The sequence below is a fragment of the Bos javanicus genome, chromosome 11 (assembly GCF_032452875.1).
Source record: "Bos javanicus breed banteng chromosome 11, ARS-OSU_banteng_1.0, whole genome shotgun sequence".
NCBI lineage: Eukaryota > Metazoa > Chordata > Mammalia > Artiodactyla > Bovidae > Bos > Bos javanicus.
Window position 1 is genome coordinate 95,342,008 of NC_083878.1, and position 23,560 is coordinate 95,365,567.

Sequence of the window (23,560 nt, forward strand, 5' to 3'; positions counted from 1 at the left end):
TTAAATAACACTCTGGCGTAGAGAGAGAAGGGCTGATGGAGAGTTCAGTGAGGGTCTATATGGACACTGATTAATCTTTAGAAGTAGAAATGTCAAGTTCCAGATCCATAGAGAGATCTACAAAATAAAGCCATCTTTGTTGTTGTTGTTTAGTTGCTAAGTCACGTCTGCCTCTTTTGTGACCCCAAGGACTACAGCCAGATAGGCTCCTTTGTCACTGGAATTTTTCAGGCAAGAACACTGGAGTAGGTTGCCATTTCCTCCTCCAGGGGATCTTCCTGGGTCAGGGATAGAACCTGCGTTTTGTGTCTCCTGTATGGGCAACCAGGTTCTTTACCTCTGGTCCACCTGGGAAGCCCCTATCTAAAGAAATCTATACCAAATATCATACTTAATGGTGAAAAGCTTTAAAAAAAAACAACAAACCTTTTTTTTGAGATTTTAAGACAAGGATGGTACACTATCAATACTTATATTCAACACTGTACTGGAGGCTCTAATCGGCACAGTAAAATAAGAAATACACAAAAACTAACTATATTTCTATCCTAGTCACAAACAGAAATGAAATTTCAAAAGATACCATTTATAATAGCATCAAAAAATATAAAATACCTAGGATGTAAATCTAATAAAGACATCTCTACAGAAAAATTTTAATGTACTTATTTAACAAACTATTTCTAAGTTTATTACTAAATTGAAGTCTATTGAAGTTTATTACTAAATTGAAAAAGATTCCAGTAAATGGAGAGGTATACTATGCTAGTAGATTGGAAGAGTTATTATTAAGATCCACAGATTTAGTAAAATTCCATTCAACATCCCAAGCTGAAGCTCCAATACTTTGGCTAAAGAACGGACTCATCAGAAAAGACCCTGATGCTGGGAAAGATTGAAGGCTGGAGGAGAAGGGGATGACAGAGGACGAGATGGTTGGGTGGTATCACCGACTCAATGGACAGGAGTTTGAGCAAGCTCCGGGAGACGGGGAAGGACAGGGAAGCCTGGTGTGCTGCAGTCCATGGGGTCGCAAAGAGTCAGACACGACTGAGTGACTGAACAACAACATCCCAACTGTGTGTGTGTGTCTGTGTGTGTATAACCTGACAAGCAAATTCTAAAATGTGCATGGAAATGTAAACGAACAAAACAGAGCAAATATTTAAGAAAAATAAGATGACTTGACCTACCATATTCATTTTAAAGCTGTAGTAATTAAGATATGTTTTACTGGCCTACAAGTAGACAAACAGACCAAAAGAACTGAATGAAGAATCCTACAATATAATCATAAACATGTGATATTTAACCTATTAGTGGCACTGCAGAGCAGTGAGGAAAGTAACAGTTTTCAATGAACAATGTTGGAACAATTAAATGTCTATGTGGGGAAAAAAATGAGACATGATCCTACCTGACACCATGTAAAATACTGAATTCCAAGGAGAAAGCAAACCCAAATATCAAAAGCAAAATAATACACCACTCAAAAGATAAAGCACTAATATAAAGGAAAACATTGGTAACATTAGACTACAGTAAAATGAAGAACTTCAAGAGAGTGATAAGGCAAGTCACGGTATGAAAATAGACATACGTAGTACATACAACCTACAGAGAGCTTATATCCAAAATATATAAAACTTCTATACATCAATAAGAAAGAAGCAATGCAGGAGAAAGCTCGACAAAAGACGTGACCAGACATTTTCACAAAGGAGGCCAAAGATTTTATCCTACTGATAAAAGGCTACTGAGATTTTTAAATAAAGCTATGGCTAGATCAAAGCAGTATTTTAGAAATATTAATTTCACAATGATGTGCAGATTGCCACAAGATGGACGGCATGAGCATCTAGGTAACAGGAATATGGTAACAATCAAATGGCCAGACTAAAGTGAAAAGAAAGTGTAGGGGCCCTAGAGATGGCTTGTTGACTGACTAGATTCCAGAGTTGGGATAAGGACAGGATGAGATAGCAAAGTGATTAAAAAATGAACTCAAGGTGTTAAACGAAGGTGGTTGTGAGAAATGTGATATCACTAATAGAGTAAAGCAAAAGCTGAGTGAGGGACAAAAATCAATGGCTTTAGTTTAAGAGAAGATGCTGGGGGAGAGTCAAGCAGAAGTTTTCTAAAGGGAATTATTTACAGGACAAACGGTTAAGGTAAGAATGAAGGCTGTGGGAGTCATCAACACATGGGAGAGTTGACGCTGCGGCAGCAGACTAGAAATTTAAGGAGGAAAGGCATGTGTGGAGAAGCAGCTGTGCTGTGTGCCACGTCACTTCAGTCGTGTCCAACTCTTTGCAACCCCATGGACTATAACCCACCAGGCTCCTGTCCATGGAATTCTCCAGGCAAGAATACTGGAGTGGGTTGCCATTTCCTTCTCCAGGGATCTTCCTGACCCAGGAATCGAACCTGCATCTCTTATGTCTACTGTACTGGCAGGCGGGTTCTCTACCACCAGCACCACCTGGCAAGCCAGAGAAGCAGCAGGAGGATCAAATGAAGACACAGAGAGGGGAAGGTAAGTTAGGGAAAGAAAGTGAGATGACATGATCAAAGAAGAAAAGGGTAGAATATAAATCCATGATTATGAGAAATATAAGGGACAAAAAAGGTCGCACAAAGAAGAGAACACTATCAAACACAATGCCGGTCAAAAAGTGTGAGGAGAAAAGGCTCAAAGGTCATTGGTGAGAAGTTTCAGTAACTGGTTAGAACAAAAATCAGATTCAGTTAAAAACATGTGAGTGGTAAAGAAATAAAATAAGTAGTATTACTCATTCAAGAATGATGGGTCAGATGGTAAAAAGTTTGCCTGCAATGCTAGAGACCCAGCTTCTATCCCTGGGTTGGGAAGATCCCCTGGAGGAGGGCATGCAACCCACTCCAGTATTCTTGCCTGGAAAATCCCCCTGGACAGACGAGCCTGGCAGGCTACAATCCATGGGGTTGCAAAGACTCAGACACGACTGAGAGACTACGCACAAGAATGATAGAAAAAACTTTTGCAGGAAGAAGCAATAGCTTTAAGCAGATGTTTATTTTTCCTTTTTTAAAGATCCCCTGGAGAAGGAAATGGCAACCCACTCCAGTATTCTTGCCTGGAGAATCCCATGGACAGAGGAGCCTAGTGGGCTACAGTCCACGGGGTCGCAAAGAGTCAGATACAACTGAGCGACTTCACTAACTGCTTTACAATGTTGTGCTGGTTTCTGCCATACATCAACATATTTTTTTAACTAGGAGAAATTCATATGCATTTAAAGAAGATAAACGTAAGAACAAAGCCTTTAAAAAAGGAGACTGTATGTCAGACATATTTTCAAAATAAAAAAAATGAAATAAAATGTAAAAAAATTTTTTAATTTTTATTAAGAAAAAGATAAAGGTACATGTTTTGGGTCAGAAAAGAAAAGTGACTTACTCAAGGTCACATATCCAGTCAGTGATGGATCTGAATCTCAACCTTACTAATTTGCCAAAGACAGACTTCCCATTACAGCTAACTATCTCCTGCTGGGGTGGGGTACAGAAAGAGAAGCATGGCACATATAAAGACAGCCTCAGTGCTGCCACTGCCTTTAAAAAAGAAAAAACACCACCAAAGAAGCAACAAGAGTCACAACAAAATCTGTGCAACTAGATGTATTCTTACCATGCTGTGAGTGAGCACTGAGTACCTTCATATTAGCAACAGGGTCTACCTTAACTTAAACGCAGACCAAACACTGTTATCAAAATGCCTCTTACTCTCATGAGTCCACTCAGCCCTGCTGCTACACAAATACCGCCCCAACCTCACGAAGAGCATTTTACCCATTCCAGTGGCTCAGGTTACGTAAATTACATTTGGAAACTGATTTTTATCAAAACCTGCTTTTCAGACTGTGATGAAGGCCAGATTTAGGAAATGGAGAGTACAGGTGCTCACTAGACTGTGATCAGCTGCACAGACTAAGTACTGACTGCACTCAGTTTTATAGGTTACCACTATCTGAAATGCAGGCTTCAGGTGGTGTGACAAAAATGAAATTGGGAATAACCTCATATATGCAAATGACACCACCCTTATGGCAGAAAGTGAAGAGGAACTAAAAAGTCTCTTGATGAAAGTGAAAGTGGGGAGTGAAAAAGTTGGCTTAAAGCTCAACATTCAGAAAACGAAGATCATGGCATCCGGTCCCACCACTTCATGGGAAATAGATGGGGAAACAGTGGAAACAGTGTCAGACTCTATTTTTCTGGGCTTCAAAATCACTACAGATGGTGACTGCAGCCATGAAATTAAAAGACGCTTAATTCTTGGAAGGAAAGTTATGACCAACCTAGAAAGCATATTCAAAAGCAGAGACGTTACTTTGCCAACAAAGGTTCGTCTAGTCAAGGCTATGGTTTTTCCTGTGGTCATGTATGGATGTGAGAGTTGGACTGTGAAGAAGGCTGAGCACCGAAGAATTGATGCTTTTGAACTGTGGTGTTGGAGAAGACTCTTGACAAGAGTCCCTTGGACTGCAAGTAGATCCAACCAGTCCATTCTGAAGGAGATCAGCCCTGGGATTTCTTTGGAAGGAATGATGCTAAAGCTCAAACTCCAGTACTTTGGAAAAGACTCTGATGTTGGGAGGGGTTGGGGGCAGGAGAAGAAGGGGACGAAAGACGATGAGATGGCTGGATGGCATCACTGACTCGATGGACGTGAGTCTCAGTGAACTCCGAGAGTTGGTGATGGACAGGGAGGCCTGGCGTGCTGCAATTCATGGGGTCGCAAAGAGTCGGACATGACTGAGCGACTGATCTGATCTGACCCTCAAAATGTAATTTGTGAATATACAATTTAAACAGAAATAAGTAAAAATCATAGGATTTCTCCTCTACTAATATACTCTACCTCCTCTACACATACCACTATAAAAATCCATCTGAGGCCACAGATGTAGTTTCACAAAGGACATTTCTAAAAAATGACATCAGTTGAATGAAAACAAGTGAGCAATTTACAAGATTGGTATTAACTGAATGTTTGGGAATTATCCTTCTAGGTCACTGAACAAAAGATGGGAAGAGGCCTGGAAACGAAATGGTTCACAAATTACAATTAACTGAATGCCACAGAAAATAATTTAGGGAAAATATTACCCCATCACTCAACAGGTAGGGGTAAGAACATAACATTTTAGACCAAAGTCCCTATTTCCAACCTGTGTCTTATATGTAGCAATTTTTGAGCTAGGAATCAAGTTTCCATTTGCAATGAAAACAGTTTTCATGTTCATGCAAATTTAGGTTTTCCATTTGGAGGAAAAAAGCCTAGAAGAGCTAGGTTTGTCCTATTTGGATTGTTAACGGGACTCTTCGTTTTTAAGGATTCCTTGTTTATTTAGGAAAAAAGAGACTGAGTCTGAGGCGTCTTCTCTGAGGAGGGGAAAACATATATAGATAGATATTTCATTAATAGATAACTCTGATCCACACATTATACTCTAAACAAATAAGTAATTTTAAAATTGGAAGTATAAAGTAGACACTGATTCACTATTCAATAATCATTACTTCTTGCTTCAAATAATCTCTTGATATTTATTCACTAAATAAATATTTGAGAACTCTGTGCCTCTGGAACTGTGAATTCCAAAAAGATGGCCTTGTTTTAGAAAAGCAGAAGCTGCTACTGCTCATCTGTGTGATAGTGGTGGTGATGAGGGCTGGATATGAAGTGAAGCAGAGGTGTTATACCACATGGATTCATAAGGGTTGAGAGTAGTTACTACGGCTCCTGATGCTTAAATATGGCTCCCTGTAATAAAATATATTGATCTTGGGCACTTTCACTGAAGGGGCCCAGGTTCAATTCCTGGTTGGGAAACGAAGATCCTACCAGCTATGTGGTACAGCCAAAAAAAAACACAAAAAACCAACAACAAAGTAAACACAACCACCCCCCAAACCAAAAACAGACAAGCAAACAAAAAACACCATTCTCATCTTAATCAAGCTGTGGACACTGCCCGATCTGAACCAGCCTGCTGCTGCAGCTGCTAAGTCGCTTCAGTTGTGTCCGACTCTGTGCGACCCCATAGATGGCAGCCCACCAGGCTGCTCCCTCCCTATTTCTACGAAGAGTTTTGAGCCTTCAGAGTTTAATATTCCTAGTTTGCAAAACTGACTTACACAGTACATGATTTCTACTGCCCTTACCACACTGCTCATCTGCCTTCTCCTTTGGACATGTTCCTGCCTGTCAGGGTCACAGGAAAATATGATGCTCACAACAACCTAGTGTGGCTTGATGAATACAAAACACAAGGGGCCTTAACCAAGGCTTCTCCCTCTGTAGTATCTGCCAAGTTGTAACAAAGTTAAGTATGGTTATAGCACACTCTCCCTAAATTTCAGAAGCAGTCATGTCCAGGCCTCCAGTTCTGGGGTGGACCCGTGCCCTTTTCTAGCAAAGTACATTAATCTCTTCAACATATTTGCAAGAGGAACACTGAAGGGAATGTGAAGAGGGTTCTCTTCTGCACATCAAGTGCAGGGATATCCAGTCACAGACCAAGGCTCTCTCTAGGGTTTCTCTGGCATCTCAAATCAAGCAGTGCTTCTGTATATGTGGACCTGGTATCACCCGGCACCCTGTTTGGTTGTTTTGTACTCTCGTGCGTTTGCTTACACTGCTCCTTCTGCCTGGGAGTCCCCTTTCCCAGTTCACCAGCCTGACAAACGCTGACCAAGCTGTCATAATGCCTTTCTGGTTGAAGCCTAACCTGGTAGTCCAAATAGAAATGAGCACTCTTGGACTTCCCTGATGGTTCAGTCGTTAAGACTCAGCACTTGCACTGCAAGGAGCATGGGTTCCGTCCCTGGTGGGCAAAGTTCTGTGTGCTGCACGGTGTGGCCAAAAAGGAGGGGGAAAAAAAAGAGCACTCTTTCCTCTGTACCTTCCAGGATTGCTATTATCGTGCCTCACTTTGTTGCACTTGGGACTCCCTGGTAGCTCAGCTGGTAAAGAAGCGGCCTGCAATGCAGGAGACTCCAGTTATTCCTGGGTCAGAAAGACCCGGTGGAGAAGGGATAGGCTACCCACTCCAGTATCCTTGGGCTTCCCTTGTGGCTCAGCTGGTAAAGAATCCGCCTACAATGTGGGAGACCTGGGTTCAATACCTGGGTTGGGAAGATCCCTTGGTGAAGGGAATGGCTACCCACTCCAGTATTCTGGCCTGGAGAATTCCATGCACTGTATGGTCCGTGGGGTCACAAAGAGTAGGACATGACTGAGAGACTTTCACTTCCACTTTTTTTGCATTTACCTATCTTGCTCTGCTAGACTGTAAGCTCTACGGAGCAGGAAGAGAATCTTCATTTTTCTGTATCCTTATATACATAGCTCAATAACTAAACATAAGGAAACCACTAGTGAATGTCAGCTGAATGAATGCCACAGTTTCTCTACTTGCAAATTCAAGTGCACAGTTTGTAAGAACTCTAGTTGAATAACTGGTGAGCCATCCCAAAAACCTTATGCCAATGCTCAAAGCTCAGTACTTAGCTACCAAGGTTGCTGCCCAGTTCTAAGGTCCTGGTGAAAGAGAGACAAATGAGCATGCTTTAAGTAAAACCACATGTGCCACACTGCCTTACCAAAAGGCTACTTTCACCAGAATTCTGACCAGATTTACCATGCAGGGCCAGAACACAGACATGTTGCATTATGAGATTCACACTCTAACTGCCAAAAAGTCTTTTGTAACTACTTTCAAAACACTGTTCAGAAAAAGTGCTAGAGTCTCTCTGTACTCATTATTAAGACCATAAATTATGAAACTTAAATAATGTACATAAGCATTCTTTCACAATTACACTCACATGATTTTACTAATGTAGCCATCAGAACCACAGGGTTCTGCTTCCCTAAGGCCCTGGATCAGTACTTTCATAAAACTAACACTCCTTCTCCACCACTCCCCAAGACTCCCTAGACATTCATCATTCTCTTTCTTTGGTAAGACTACTGGTTGGTGGAAAAAAAGAATTAAGAAACTAAGTTCAAATATTTTTCAGCATATGACATATGATGATCTTTCCCTACTAAAACATATTCTATGATTGGTAGTTTTTCTTTGGTATCAGATTTGTAACCCTTATGGCAAGTGTTTTAGTGTATATGACTCAGAGGTGTGTGAGGACAAGAGCAGAGGTGCTGAGGGAGAATTAATTTCCACACATTCAAAAGCGACCTAGAATCCTAATGACAATGTGATGGTCAGTTTCTTAAAGTACCATTTAAATATGTGATATGGTTAAAACAGTTGCATGGACTATACCTAAAGACAAGGAAAGAAATTAATTGTAGCACACCATCACCAAACCCTTCTCCTGCCCCATCAATACAAGATATGAGGGTGGTAGATTTTCTTGCTGTCGGCAATCAACAACTATCTCGTGGCACACTTGAAAACCATGAACGAGTTTTTCACACACTTGTGAGTGTGTGCATGTATACATATTCTTATAATAGTAACAACAGCCAAGACTTCATGACCAGCAGCTACTGGATGCCAAGACTTTCATTTACACATTTCTCATTTGCACAGACTCAAGTATATGTATTTAGGGATTAAACAGCCACTGGGATGGTATTTCTTTCTTTATTTTTAAAGGTCTAAAACATGCATTTGCTGTAGAGCAGTTAGTTAATAAACTTATTTTTTACCGTCTGAGCCACCAGGGAAATCCTTAATTAAATATATCTGACATTTAATAAGTTATCCATAACTTATCAGCTCCTTTGAAAAGCAAAGCTAGGTTGCTACAGTCACCACATCCACTTGCTGAAATTTCATGGAAGTAAAAAGTTTTGCTCAATGAACAGAATGCTAACAGAGAAACAGAGAAAAAAGATTCAGTCTCTCTCCACATTTTTACCAACTGCATTCCAGGACTCAAGTTTTATTAAAAAAATAGAAAAGTATTTCAATATTCTACTTTTCACATGTGTAACAGCAAAAATGCTTCAAGAAATGTCTAACTAGTCAAAAAACTAAAGAATATAAGGCCCCAAAGTGCAAACAAAACTTACTGCCAGTTTTGAATAATGTTTTGGCAGCCAAATGTTCTTCCTCTCCCAGCAACTGCCCTCAAAACCTGGTTTTTCCCTTAAATGTTAAATATTTTATACAAGCTTAAAGGTTGCTTTCCATTTATGTGCGTGTATGTGTGCCAACTCACTTCAGTTGTGTCAAACTCTTTGAGACCCTATGGACTATAGCCTGCAAGGCTCCTCCGTTCATGGGACTCTCCAGGCAAGAGTATTAGAGTGGGTTGCCATGCCCGCCTCCAAGGGCTCTTCCCATCCCAGGGACCGAACCTGCGTCTTTTATGTCTCCTGCGTTGGCAGGCAGGTTCTTTACCACTAACACCCCCTGGGAAGCCCTATTACAAAATATAGGTTGTATTCCCACTGCTCTGTATTAATACATCCTGAGCCTACCTTATACCCAAAAGTTTGTACCCCCACACACACTGGAGATGGGAATACCAGACCACCTGACCTGCCTCTTGAGAAACCTGTATGCAGGTCAGGAAGCAACAGTTAGAACTGGACATGGAAAAACAGACTGGTTCCAAATAGGAAAAGGAGTACGTCAAGGCTGTATATTGTCACCCTGCTTATTTAACTTCTATGCAGAGTACATCATGAGAAACGCTGGGCTGGAGGAAGCACAAGCTGGAATCAAAATTGTCAGGAGAAATATCAATAACCTCAGATATGCAGATGACACCACCCTTATGGCAGAAAGTGAAGAAGAACTAAAGAGCCTCTTGATGAAAGTGAAAGAGGAGAGTGAAAAAGTTGGCTTAAAGCTCAACATTCAGAAAACGAAGATCATGGCAGCCGGTCCCATCACTTCATGGCAAATAGATGGGGAAACAGTGGAAACAGTGGCTGACTTTATTTTTCTGGGCTCCAAAATCACTGCAGATGGTGACTGCAGCCATGAAATTAAAAGATGCTTACTCCTTGGAAGGAAAGTTACAACCAACCTAGACAGCATATTAAAAAGCAGAGACATTACTTTATCAACAAAGGTCCATCTAGTCAAGGCTATGGTTTTTCCAGTAGTCATGTACAGATGTGAGAGTTAGACTATAAAGAAAGCTGAGTGCCGAAGAATTGATGTTTTTGAACTGTGGTGTTGGAGAAGACTCTTGAGAGTCCCTTGGATTGCAAGGAGATCCAACGAGTCCATTCTAAAGGAGATCAGTCCTGGGTGTTCATTGGAAGGACTGATGTTGAAACTGAAACTCCAATACTTTGGCCACCTGATGTGAAGAACTGACTCATTTGAAAGACCCTGATGCTGGGAAAGATTGGGGCCAGGAGGAGAAGGGGGCAACAGAGGATGAGATGGTTGGATGGCATCACCAACTCAATGGACATGGGTTTTGGTGGACTCCGGGAGTTGGTGATAGACAGGGAGGCCTGGCGTGCTGTGATTCATGGGGTTGCAAAGAGTCGGACATGACTGAGTGACTGAACTGAACTGAACACACTGGTAACCACTAATTTGTTATCCGTAACTGTGAGTCTGCTTCTTCTTGTATTTTTTAGATAAGTGATATCATATAGTATTTCTTAGTCTGACTTATCTCACTTAGCATAATGCCCTCAAGTCCAATCATGTTGCTGCAAATGGCAAAATTTCGTTCCCTTTTATGGCTGAGTAGTATTCCATTGTGTTTATCAAAAACTCTAAGTGAGGAATTTTCCTGGTAGTCCAGTGGTTAAGAGTCTACACTTCCACTGCAGGGGGCAAGCGCTCAATTCCTGGTCAAAGAACTAAGATCCCACATGCTGTGTGGCCAAAAAATATATAAATAAATAAAAATTAAAACTCTGATAATGTTAATATCTGTTAAATAACATTAAAATTATTTCTCCCTCTTTGTAGCTGAAAAGGGGGAGCTGCAATTCAGGTAAGGAATTATGTCTGATTCACCTGTGTTCCCAGGGCTCAATGAATGTTGGCTACATAAATTATAATTTTAAATACAGAGATAAGAAAATGAATCACTGTTACATCCTCTCAAGTACAAGGCAGAGAGACTGAAGACTCCAAAGTTAAACAGGACAATGATATGCATGTTAATAATATTCCCAACGGTATTACCTCACCAAGTATGGCCATGGCAATCATCTTGGCAACTATTTATCTCCTAAAATACATGAAAGAAAATAAGACTAACATGATTATCCTTCCTTTCCTAATAATGACTTAATCTGTTTGCTCACTCAGAAGCCATCCCTTCTTCCCAACAAAACAACTGTTTTAAAAAAAAAACACCTCTCTTAGGGAAAAAAGCTTCAAATTCTGCAGGGGGGCCCTTACTAATCATTTTTATTAGCTCAGTAATTGGATATGAGCACAGCAGCTGGATGCAGGAGAAAACTCAGTAGCTTGTCTCACTGGTTGTACAGAATTTTCCAATTTCCAAAGGTTCCTCCCCTGATTGCTCCCTACTGAATGGAGGCACTCCCTGAGGACTTTTCTGACTAGAATATAAACAGCACCAGCCATAGCCTCACCCAAGAATCCTCTCCTTTCTAATCTCCCTAAATTCACTACTATTTAAAACTCATTTCAATGTCAAGGCATGTTAAGCATGTGTTGGGCACTGTGACAGAGGTTCTCTTATTCAATTCCTGTAACAACCCTGTGGAGATTGGTATTACCATCCACTGTTGTACATATGAGGAAATGGAGGCTCACAGAGGTCAAGTGACTTGGCCAAGTGACAGAGCAGGCTGCTGAGGTTCTTAACCCAACACTGGGAAGTCTGTAGCAAACCAATGGACGCAGTCAAGTTTTTATGAGCCATCTGGGCAGCACAGGACAAGCCCTTACCATTCAGGCCAAGGGATCTGCTCAGAGGCCATGGAAGCAACAGCAGGTTTTTTGTTCTTTAGTTTTTTGTTTTTGTTTTGGTTTGGTTTCAACGGCTAAAAATCTTATACGAATTCTGATTGGCCCCAACGACAATTCACCAAGGCCCACCAGTCAGTTGACTCCTGACCTTCCATGCTTCTCATCCTAATTAATGCAAGGTCCTTGGATCACAGTGTGAGCATCAAGACCCTGTTAGAGTTAGCAATGACCTTTACATCTATCAGGCTTTTCAAAATATGTAAAACAGCTGTGCATTGAGAACGCCCCCCCCCCCAAACCCTCAACCTTGAAATATGAGTAGATGCATTTTTCCTAATTATGGTGTTTTTAACCAAGTCTTTGAGACATGACTTTTAATGTAACTAAAAAATATCTGAGAAACAGCTTGTTTTTCAAATGCCTAAGCAAACCACTGAGGCATGCAAAAAGAAGATTCTTATAAAGGGACTAATTTTCTTGGCTTAGAGAGACTCAGTAGCAGAGGACACAAAAAGAATGATCTGAAAAAATTTGGGGGGAAGGGAGAATGTTTGGCTTTCATACTTGTGCCTCTGATATCCTTTTGTTCTCCCACCTCATTGTATTAAGGATGCTAAATCAAACATGATTGCAGTGATGTTTGTGTGTGAAAATGACAAAAGCGATGGCCTAAAATCCCAACCTCATCTTGAACCCTGAAGACTTTTATGGCTTTTCCTTCACTAGGCCCTCCCCCTAAAGCACATTAAAGACCACATTGTTCAAAGGGTCATGGTAGGTTTCATACCCCATTTTAATACAAAGTAAATGTAACTGAACTTCCAGATTTTGTTAGTAATATTTGTATTTCTCTGGAAAATACCCATTAAAAGAATTGATCCCTTCTGCGATTCAGAATTACAATGCATCAGAAAGGCAAAAACAATGTTTTTGTGATGATTAAAATTTTCTTTTCATATATCATTTCCCCCAGAAAAGGTGTACAGGTTAGAGATGTGTTAAAAACACCCGAATGATCTTTTGAAGTGTTGATATATTCTCTCAAGCCTCAAAACTGTCCAGGAGAATATGTCAGGTCTCAATTAAAGAAGCATAAAATAAATTAAACTTGGGGCTCTTTTCAATACAGGTCTTCTCTCTCCCCTTACTGCATTTGTGTATCTGCAAGTCACATTATGGACCCCCAGTTAGCTTATGTATTTATTCCTGGGAGATTTTTAACTGGAAGAAGGACATTAGAAGTTCTTTATGATTCCATTTTCCACAGTCGTTACCATCAGTTGTCAACAATAATTTGGGAGTTTAGCAGAAGAGAAGCAGCAAAGACTCCATTACTCTTTCCAAGTGCCATAAAGAATTTGCATCATAAAAATACCTACTGAATTACTGTCTTGGTCCTCTGAAAAAGGATACAGTAAAACAGGAATGTTACAGTTGGGCCTGAAAAATGGGAATTCGAAAAATGAAAATGTGGGCTGAAGTAAAAGAACAAACTTGGTAGTGCTTTTAAAATCATAACTTCATTGGCAGAATTTGCTCACTTTCCCAAGTATTTCAGGTATTTCTGTTTAACATCCATATAATGTGCATTAGGATGTAGCATATCACAACTTCAGTGTATTTTAAAACAAGACCTATGATTTTAGTAGATTTCGTGCCTACAAATCTGGTTTAAATGATCTCAAAATAACACTTAAGAGCATCTGTTTAGCTCAGTTGAAGTTTCAAGAGCCAATACCAGCTGTTGGGGAGGGGAGCAGGATTCCACACATGTGTTATTCAAATCCTAGCCAAATTTTTTTTAAATTCTTTTAATGATGTCTCCAATATCAAGAAGGTAAAACAAACGTTAGAATAAAAAAGAAAAAAAGAGAGAGAAAAAAAAGACTACTTACTCAAAGCTTTGATGCACGTGACTAAGACCAAAATGATCACCCTCTCCAATTCAATACAGTATTAGCATACGGACAAAAGGCATTTAAAAATCAATTTGGAGTTATTTCTAGTGGGGGTTGCCTGATCCCAGCAAGTTGAGGAATGAGAATATTCCCAACATTAAAAGGGCACTCAAGTACTTTTCCTCTTTTAAACAGCAATCTTATTTTCACAGGGAATTCATTCAGTGGCATTGTTTTGGTTTTAGGTGTCTGTCTTGCCAGGCAGGGGCCGTGCAAAAGGGCTACATCTATCTTGAAGTGTGCACAATGGCCTCTCTGCGGCTTGCTCTCTGTTATTGATCCTTACAGATGCTCCAAGGCCCTTCCCCCACCCACCTTTCTCCAAATCCCAACCCCCCATTCTGAAAGATAGCTTAAGAAATAAGACTTCCTGCCTAGCGACTGGCAGGGCTGAAAGACCAGATTGTATGACTCCACAGATCAGGCCTGCCACAGTGAAAGCTTGAATAGAGTTAACCCTCTGTGAACTAAAACAAAACATTTGTATGCCCAGCTGTGACAAAGGTTAATTTAAATGGACAAGGGCCCAATATCTAAAACCAGGCAATGCTTTTTTTACAGTAGCATTTTCACTGATTTCTTTTTGCTTTTTAAGCTTTCAAAGACCTCCTTCAGTAGGGTTAATTCATTATACCTTATTAGAATTTTGTATGGATGATTCAGGTGACATTTTAAAAATTCACTTGTTTTATAAAAGTTCTTGTTTTAGTACCATAGTTATTTTCTGCCAATGAACAGCTAAGAAAAATTGAAGTTTCAATATTTAATTAAGAACTGAGGGAGAACTTTCTGTTCAAACATTTTTTCTCTTTCAGAATGGGTGGACTACATACTGCTAACAGATTCAAACTGGTAGAAAAATATCCAAATCCTTCAGACCTATTCCCTCCAAACTCATATAACTATTGCTCTGGTATCTCTACTTACCCCTAAGCTACTCCAAGGATTGAAAGCAAATCTTCGTAAACTACTCCCTTCTGGAAAAGCTAGTATATCCAGATTAGTTTAACAAAGAATTTCTGTGCCTACTGGGGGAAAGAGAGGAAGTTGTTCAAGATAAAAAATATCAGATCATGCATGTAATTGATAATTTCTGTAAACTTTATTGTTTCCTCCAACTTATAATAAAAACCAATGAAGCAATGCTGGTAAAGTGTTGGGGGAGAATTTATAAGGGAGCATTACAATAAAGTATTACTATAAAGAAGAATTTTGCTGTGAGATAAGTTCCCATTTCTCCAGAGTGGGCATCCTCAGAGTAAGAATTAAACTGCAAAGCTGCCTATGGCAGATGTTAGGCATGCTGCAAGGGGGTGGGAAGCTTTGCTAAGAAAGCATTTCATAGATGAATGTCATTCCTAGAAATATACCAGTGCCTCAAAGAATCTGAAACTCTTTTGGCTATAACTCAGTAATGCATATGAGAAACCAAACTTTTGGTAAAGTCTTAGGCTCTGTATAAACACAGCGAACAAATACAGCAAATCTTTAATACTAAGATTCATTTTCTAGCTGTTTCTTTAGCTGTCTATGTCTTTTCTGGCTCAAATAATAAAGTTTTGGCACACTGGGGTTTCTCACACAAGAGCCTATTCCAAACATACAAATTCAACACTACTTGCTATTAATGAGAGACAGCAAGAGGGATTGAGAGAGAGAGAGCGAGAATATATCCATTTTAAAATCAGTCCACTTAAAAAGAAATTAGCAATGGCTTAGTCTTATACCGTAAAGTATCTAAGTTCCCCCAAAGGAAATGAGGTTGCCTTATCAAGGCCTCAAGACCCCAATACTATCTATAATTAACAGTACTAAATAAGGCTTTGGCAGATGGTGAACTGGATTAGGGAATTTAAAATATAAACAAAGTCTGTCAAGAAGTAAACAGAACAATTTTTTTAAATGTAAACTTTACCTAAGAACTGTGATGTAAAATGAAGTTAAGATTTTTTTCAAGTTACTTAATTTCAATCCATTTTTTCTTTCCTTTCTTCTGCTCATTAAAAAAAAAAAACATCAATCACAATAACCAATTTAGTACAGTTTTCTCTTGTTTTTCTCTTATTTCAAAACATTTACAGTCAGTTGCTATTTACATAAAACTTGTTGGCTGAATTCTGCCAAGACACACACAAAAAAGAACTGGACTGCCTCTGTCTTCCCTCAAGGCTACTATCTGCTCTAAACCTTCAAAGAAAATTTCTAAACCTTAGATTTGAGCTCAGACGGAAACAGTCCGCTCCCTTACCTTCCCATGTCTCCATTTCATGCTTCTCGGAGTCTGTTGGGAAGTTCTATTGCAGCCATGAAGAAAAGGAGATTACAAGACAAGTCCAGCCTGATGACCACTCTTCCGACACTTGGCCAATTTCTCTCTCTTAGCCCGAACTACAACAGTCATCCTCACAGGTCAGTTTACAAGCCAGTCATGTGATTAGAAAGTTCAGGCGCTAAGGTCACAACGTGTACGGAGTTCGTTTATTACCAAAGGTTATCTAAGTGGAACTGATAGACTTATTTTCTTTAGTTAACAATACTGCCTACCATGTCTCTGAAAACTATTATGGAAACATTTAGTAGGAAATACTCCTCCCGTCTTTTTTAAAGCTGAGATTCTTAACTTAAAAGGCAGTACTCTAGAAGGACTTTGTTTTCATTTAAAAGAGTTCCAGTATGTAGGGTTTTTTTTGTTTTTTTTTTTTTAATTTTATTTTATTTTTAAACTTTACATAATTGTATTAGTTTTGCCAAATATCAAAATGAATCCGCCACATAGGGGTTTTTTTATCCTTTCTTTTAAGAGCTATTTTATGTTATATTCTTTTGTAATTTGAATTAAAAGTTTAGAGTTAGAACCTTTGGGAGAAGAAAAAGAAAAACAAAGACTCCGTGTTACGCATGTGTTGGGAGGGGTAGGAGTGGCATCCCCTGCTTTTTGTCATTATAATAAACAATGACATGGCAAATTCTTCTGAGAAAATTAAAATGTGAAGCTCTGAGTTATTTGCAGGGTTCACTTTAACTCCGGCCCTTAACTTTCATGCTGTGGCTATACACACTAGTTTGAAATAATGTGGAGAGAGGGAACTAGGTCTGCAAAATCCTTTTGGAAAGTAAAGGTTAGAAATTTCATCCCCCATTCCTAGTCAAGAATGTAAATCTTGAAAGTAAGCTTCTTGCTTCATTCCTGTAAAACTCCTAAGACATTAAGCAATCATTATGCTATGCCTCCTTGATTTGTGAACCATACCAGTAACACATGGCAGAGCACATCATACCAGGTGTGTGGATACTTGCTCAAACACTGCCACAGATCTGCAGAGGCTGGCAAATCAGAGCCATATGCTAATGACACATGATGTCAAACATTCAGCTATCCATTCAGATATCAGAACACAACATCAGGGCAAGTTCCACTGAGAAGGTGGGATGATCAAAGAGAGACCAGTTGCCAGGGATAAATGCTTTTTTTTTTTTTTTTAATTTTATTTTATTTTTAAACTTACAATATTGTATTAGTTTTGCCAAATATCGTAATGAATCCACCACAGGTATACCCGCGTTCCCCATCCTGAACCCTCCTCCCTCCTCCCTCCCCTCCCCTCCCTCTGGGTCGTCCCAGTGCACCAACCCCAAGCATCCAGTACCATGCATCGAACCTGGACTGGCGACTCGTTTCATACATGATATTATACATGTTTCAATGCTATTCTCCCAAATCTCCCCACCCTCAAATGCTTTTTAACTTTGCAGTGTTTCATCCTATAATCTCCCAGCCTTGGAAATAACTTAAAGGCTAGGCACAGTTTATAGCAGTATTCCATAAAAAAGGAGACTTTTTTGGGGGTGGGAGTGGAATATGTCACTGGCAAATATTGCTACCACTATCACTAGAGGGATTTCCCAACCAAGAGAGAGAACACTAAGTCACCCTACAGTGTAGGGCCTAAAGGGAAAGTGACCAATGATTTAGAGGAGAAAACGTTATAATTTGTCTGCCTAAAAATAAATTTTCTGCCACTGACATCATGCACCTCACTCCAACAGAAACACATCAACCAGCTTTCCCATTCCTATTCTCACTCAAACAAGAGATTAAGTGTAGTGAACCTCTGCTTTACTGCAACAACCTTTGGAGGAAAATATAAAATGGGGAGCTATTGGTTAACCTACTAATATCAGGACTGAAGCAGCATTCTTGATTTTAAAGGGTGTGAAAGTTAGTCACTCAGTCATGTCTGAATCTTAGCCACCCCATGGATTGTAGCCCACCAGGTTCCTCTGTCCATGAAATGCTCCAGGCAAGAACACTGGAATGGGTTGCCATTTCCTTCTCCAGGGGATCTTCCTGACCCAGGGACTGAACGCGGTAGTGGGTCTCAGTAATAATCCTTGATGAACAAATCTTTAACATAGTTTAAGGCAGGTAAGTTTTATCTTTAGATACAGAGTCATATTTCTTCAATATCTTCAGTCCCACAAGTTTTTTGAGAGCCCTTTTTAAGTTCTACTGGGAGGAAAAGGCAGAGAATATGCACATGCACCTTAGTCACCATGCAAATGCAAAAGACAAACCTTAAATCTAAACTCGAGCTCCCAAGATTGTTAAAACAACTATAGTCAAGAAAAAGCATTTAAATAGATTAAAAGGATTCATGGAATTTATCAGTGGGAAGGAGAGAAAAGAGTAAGAAATCAGCAACATTTTCTACTTGCTAATACTAGCTTTGTAATGTAGAAAAAAATTCTACATCCAACCAACACCTGCAATATTTGCATTCTGCATATCTAACAGAATTCAAAAGCTGAGTTCAAATTATGAACAGCAGAACCTCAGTTAACCTTGCAAGAAACTGGTTCAATTTCATTTTAAAGATGGGGAAACTGAGGCCCAGGAAAAGGAAAAAAGCAAGTCATCAGACCACTTGAGAAGAAATCCAAATATCCTAGGTCCCTCATTTCCTCCATAATGCCACGTATCTTGGAAAGAAAACAACAAAGCCTCTTTTTAGATGCCACTATTCAACATTATTTTCATGTTTGTTTATTCAAATGGCAACTTTCAAAGAAGATGGCAGATTTCTAAGCTGAAGGGGGTAATCAAGATGTATTATGTTCAGTCCTTCAAAGTAAAACAAAAGATAGCAATTCTAGTGACTACACAATCACTGGAATCATCTCAGCCTTATTTGCCTTCAAGAAGTTTCAATGATAGTCTGATGCAAAGTGAAAGCCATGTAAGTACTGATAGAGAGGGACTAGTTAGAATATCTCTATCCATTTCAGAAAAACAGAATTATGCAGAAAATATATTAATTTCTTTTTAAACTTGAAAAACCACACAAAAAAACAAAAGCCCAAGGTCTCTAGTTTTCATCTGTCAGATGCTTGATTGCAGACATTTCTTATGGCAAGGACAGGAGTTTAATTCAACTAAACATGAATAATGAAACACAGCCAAATGAAGACCATACTAACTGAGACTAACAAGCAAAGCTCTCAAGTTCAGGAAAACAACAGGAGTAACCAAGAACATACTTAAATATGATTTCTACTTTTGCCATCTATTCCTGGAGTTGGAAAGAGGAGTCCATAGTTCAGGGGAAAAAAAAACAAAAAATAATCCAGAGCCACAAACTAAAAATATTTTAGAAACTAAGGACTAAGGGTTTTCATCCAATCCTACAAACATTCATTGAGTGTCTCCTATGAACTAGGCACTATGCTGACTGAACTGACAGAAATGAATGTTATGAGATTCTTACCTTAGATCTATGTATCAGGGAAATGGATGAAGGAAAATTGATTAGATTGGAGTGGTATGCCACAGAAAGGGAGCTGAACCTTGGTGTTCAACATGTAGACAGGCAGGAAAGGTATTTCAGGACTTGAAGGAAAAAGAATCACAAAAGACTTTTTAATGCTTATGATACAAAATCAGGAACTAAACCTATATGAAGAAGAGTAACATGAATGGCTAGAAAAAAAGACTGCAGGGTGTAAGAATAATCTTGGACTTCCCAGGTGGTCCAGTGGTTAATAATCTGCCTGTCAATGCAGAGGACATGGGTTTGATCCCTGGTCCAGAAAGATTCCACATGCCTCGGGACAACTAAACCCATGTGGCCACAACTACTGAGCCTGAGTGCCTAGAGCCTGTGCTCCACAACACGAGAAGCCACCGCAGTGAGAAGCCCACGCACTGCACCTAGAGAGGAGCCCTCCCTCGCTGCCACTAGAGAAAGTCTACAAGAAGCAAAGAAGCCCTGGTAATATTTTTTAAAAAATCAAGGGCAATTTTAAAAAAAGAACAGCCTTATAAGTATAAGCAAATGCAATGTATGCACCTCGTAAGTACTTTGTGATTTGAACAAATCGATTGTAAAGACATTTTTGAAACAATCAAGTAAATTTAAATATGAGTCGAGTTTTTAATTAGATCAGTTTTCCACCCACAAACTGAAGACCGGGAAAGAGTGAGCCCTCCTTTAAAAAATCTCCGTAATTCTCCAGTCAGGATCTTGTACATAAATTTTTAAAGTATCATAGATCATAGTATGACTAAATCAGTCCCTTTGAAAAAAAAAAAGAAAAGAAACAGATATACAACATATAAGCATAAACACAGCCAACTATTCTGTCTCTTGAGAAGCCTAAACTAGTTGCGACTTATTCAACCCATATGGAACCTCTGCCTACCTTCTTCATAATTAAGCCTAGAGTTTAATGCAAATAAAATACTGCAGCTCTGAATATAGCAACAACTCAAACTGCTGTTAAGCAACATGTACAAATGAAGTAAAAAAGATCACAGAGGTAAAAAGCAAGACTTAGGGGCTGGGCAAATGGCCAGACAGCCTTTCTTCTTTGGTACCCCTAAAAAGGAAGACCACTTGAAACCCAGTAGTTTCTGGATAGACTCTGGCCTAGGCCCTGACTTCAAGTTGTTGTTTCATTTGTCTATCCATGTATTTGTCTGACTGGATGAAAAAAAATGGTCAGATGACACAGGAAGAGTTTTCTGCCTACGAGTAACTCACTTCTGTGTAAGTGAGGACTGTGGACAAAGGTATGCAAGATAAAAACTGTAGCATGAGCTGTGACTAGTCAACGGCTCCCAGGCTCCCTGTAACATAAAAATCCACAATCCCAATGCCCTTTACCATCTAGCCCCTGCTGATCTCTCCAGCTTCATTTACCACTACTTCCTACAAATACCCATCACTCCTGCCATACTAAGCCACTTGTAGTGCAAATATGCTAAGCTATAACATTTGCCTGGAATAACTCCCCTTGCTACTTTCTTATAGCTTCCACTAGCAATAACTCATCTTTCTGGACTCAATTTAAATATCAGCGCCACTGTGAGGTATTCTAACACTCCATCCTCCTAGCCCTCAAATCAGACAGAGTCAAACCACACTCTGTTGCCATGCTGCCTGGATCCCTGGGGCTTCCCTGGTGGCTCACAGGATAAAGCGTTTCTGCCTGCAATGCCAGAGACCTGGGTTCGATCCCCGGGTCAGGAAGATCCCCTGGAGAAGGAAATGGCAACCCACTCCAGTACTCTTGCCTGGAAAATTCCATGGATGGAGGAGCCTGGTAGGCTACAGTCCATGGGATTGCAAAGAGTCGCACATGACTGGATCCCTAAAATATATCATGATAATACAAACTACCTACTGTTTTTACTTCACAGTTCTATGGGGTTGGCCAAGAAGTTTGTTCAGATTTTTCTGTAAGATATTTCAGAAAAACACGAACTTCTTTGCCAACTCAGTATCTTCATTATTAGTCTGAATATAACCCCAAAGAGTAAAGCTTTGGTAATTTCAGAGCACAGTCTTGCATTTAGCATGTATCACATAGCAGGCAATTAGAAGGCTTTTGGTATGTATATTGTGTAGGTGAGCAGGTGGCGTGCAGCTTTTTTTTTGTTTGTTTTTAATGAAACTTAAGAGTGCATTCACAGTCTACTTTCATTTTCACATTTTCTACCTCTTCCATCTTTCTTCAAAGGAGCTTTTTTTTTTTCCCCCTAAAACTCCATTTCAAAGTCCTTATGTGTCAGGCCTTTTGTTTTAAATATGTTTTCTCATTTGTAAACTTGACACCTTATCTTCCAATAAAGAAGATCCAGCACTGGTAAGAAAAGATTTCTGGCCAATATGTCCTATTTACTGAGTTCCTGTATTAGTATGGAAGGATATGTTGCTAATGATCTTCTGATTAACATATGTAATATATATATGTATCTCCTAGATTCCAAGCTATATAAAGGCAGGGACTGTGCCCCTTATTCTTGTTCACCATTGTATACCCAGTGTGTGACACAAAGCAGGTGCTCAATGAATATTTTGTTGATTAGAGAAAGGAAGGAAAGGAGTCGCTTCAGAAAGCAGGAACATGGGAGAGGGAAATAAAATCCTTCAGGAATACAAATATTCACAATAGATTGCCCTAGGCTATTCCTGCAAAGCCAAAACCAGTTCACCCAGCCTCAATTCCAACTCCAGTAAATTCTACCCATACACAGAGCTCTCCTCTAATTGAGGGACTGGTTGTAATAAATCTGAAAACCAAAAGGACCGGTTGTAAACCGGACAAGTGGCAATCCTCCCTACAACCAGTTCTGTCCTTTCTGCTCTACTAGAGATTGAACCTGACTCTCTAAAGATAAGCACACAGAAAAGAGAAGGCAACAGGGCTTAATAATCTTACTTTGGGGTACAGTGTCGTTTCAGCTGGCAGAGGGACTGATTTCTATCAAATAAGATATAACACACATAATCAAATGAGTCAATTCCACATAGCAATTGAGCTCTATCCTGGGTCCTGGACTCATGGACTGCTCCTCTGAGCCTCACATCTTATTATCCAACTGCCTTCTGGGCATCTCCAAGATGCATCGATCATATGCACCTCAGACATGTCCAAATATGTCTGCCCTTTGAAACCTGCTCCTCTTTCTCAGTTTCAGTGTGTACAGCCTCAACAACCCAAGCCAAAACCTGGAACTCTGACTCCTTTCTCCCTTTTACCCCACTTACATTCAAAACCTATCATTCCTGTCTCCTCAAAAGCTACTAAATCAGCCACTCTAACCAAACATGAAACAATCTGAATATCGTTTAAAAAGAATAACTAAAATTAACTGAACACTGTCACCATTGAAGGATGCCAGGGAACTAACACAACCTTTTGAAAATTATTAAATACTAAAAAGGTAAAGAATCAAGTATTTACCCTGCTTTTCCTAAACGAGATACAGCATAGGGTAATCAACAGCAATGGAAAAATTTCTCTTTGTAGAAACATTCCAGCTAATAAGTGAACAAGAAATACTGGAATTAGAATGCTACTATGAAATAATGGGTCCTAGATACTGATCATCAACAGCTACTAACATAACAAAAAGAGAAAACAAGAGATACATATCTTCTGATTGAAGAACTCAGTATCTTGCCCGGAAAGCAGAATCTGAAGATGATCAAGCCTCTATATCCAACTACAAAAATAAAAGTACTATAGACTTCAGAGAAACACACTCATCTACATCAGAAGGATGCCAATCAGCAAAATCTGGGTTGTGGTAAATTCAACAAGACAAATCACCCAACCTTGTAAACTTTAGAGAAGGGAAAAAGAGATTGAGGAGAAATCTAT

At 39.5% G+C, this 23,560-nt stretch overlaps 1 protein-coding gene across 6 annotated transcripts in view; it reads right to left on the reverse strand.

Annotated features, from left to right (window-relative positions):
- The window catches only part of NR6A1 (nuclear receptor subfamily 6 group A member 1), a 230,232-nt gene that overhangs the window by 52,377 nt on the left and 154,295 nt on the right, over nt 1-23,560 (reverse strand). Inside the window, exon 1 of one of the 6 annotated variants that reach the window (XM_061431299.1) lies at nt 16,143-23,312. The exons of the other annotated variants lie outside the window; for them this stretch is intronic. Within the exon in view, the coding sequence (XP_061287283.1) occupies nt 16,143-16,158 (16 nt within the window). The 5' untranslated portion in view covers nt 16,159-23,312. Of the gene's footprint in view, nt 1-16,142; nt 23,313-23,560 lie in introns of those variants that run through there. 6 annotated transcript variants of the gene reach the window in all.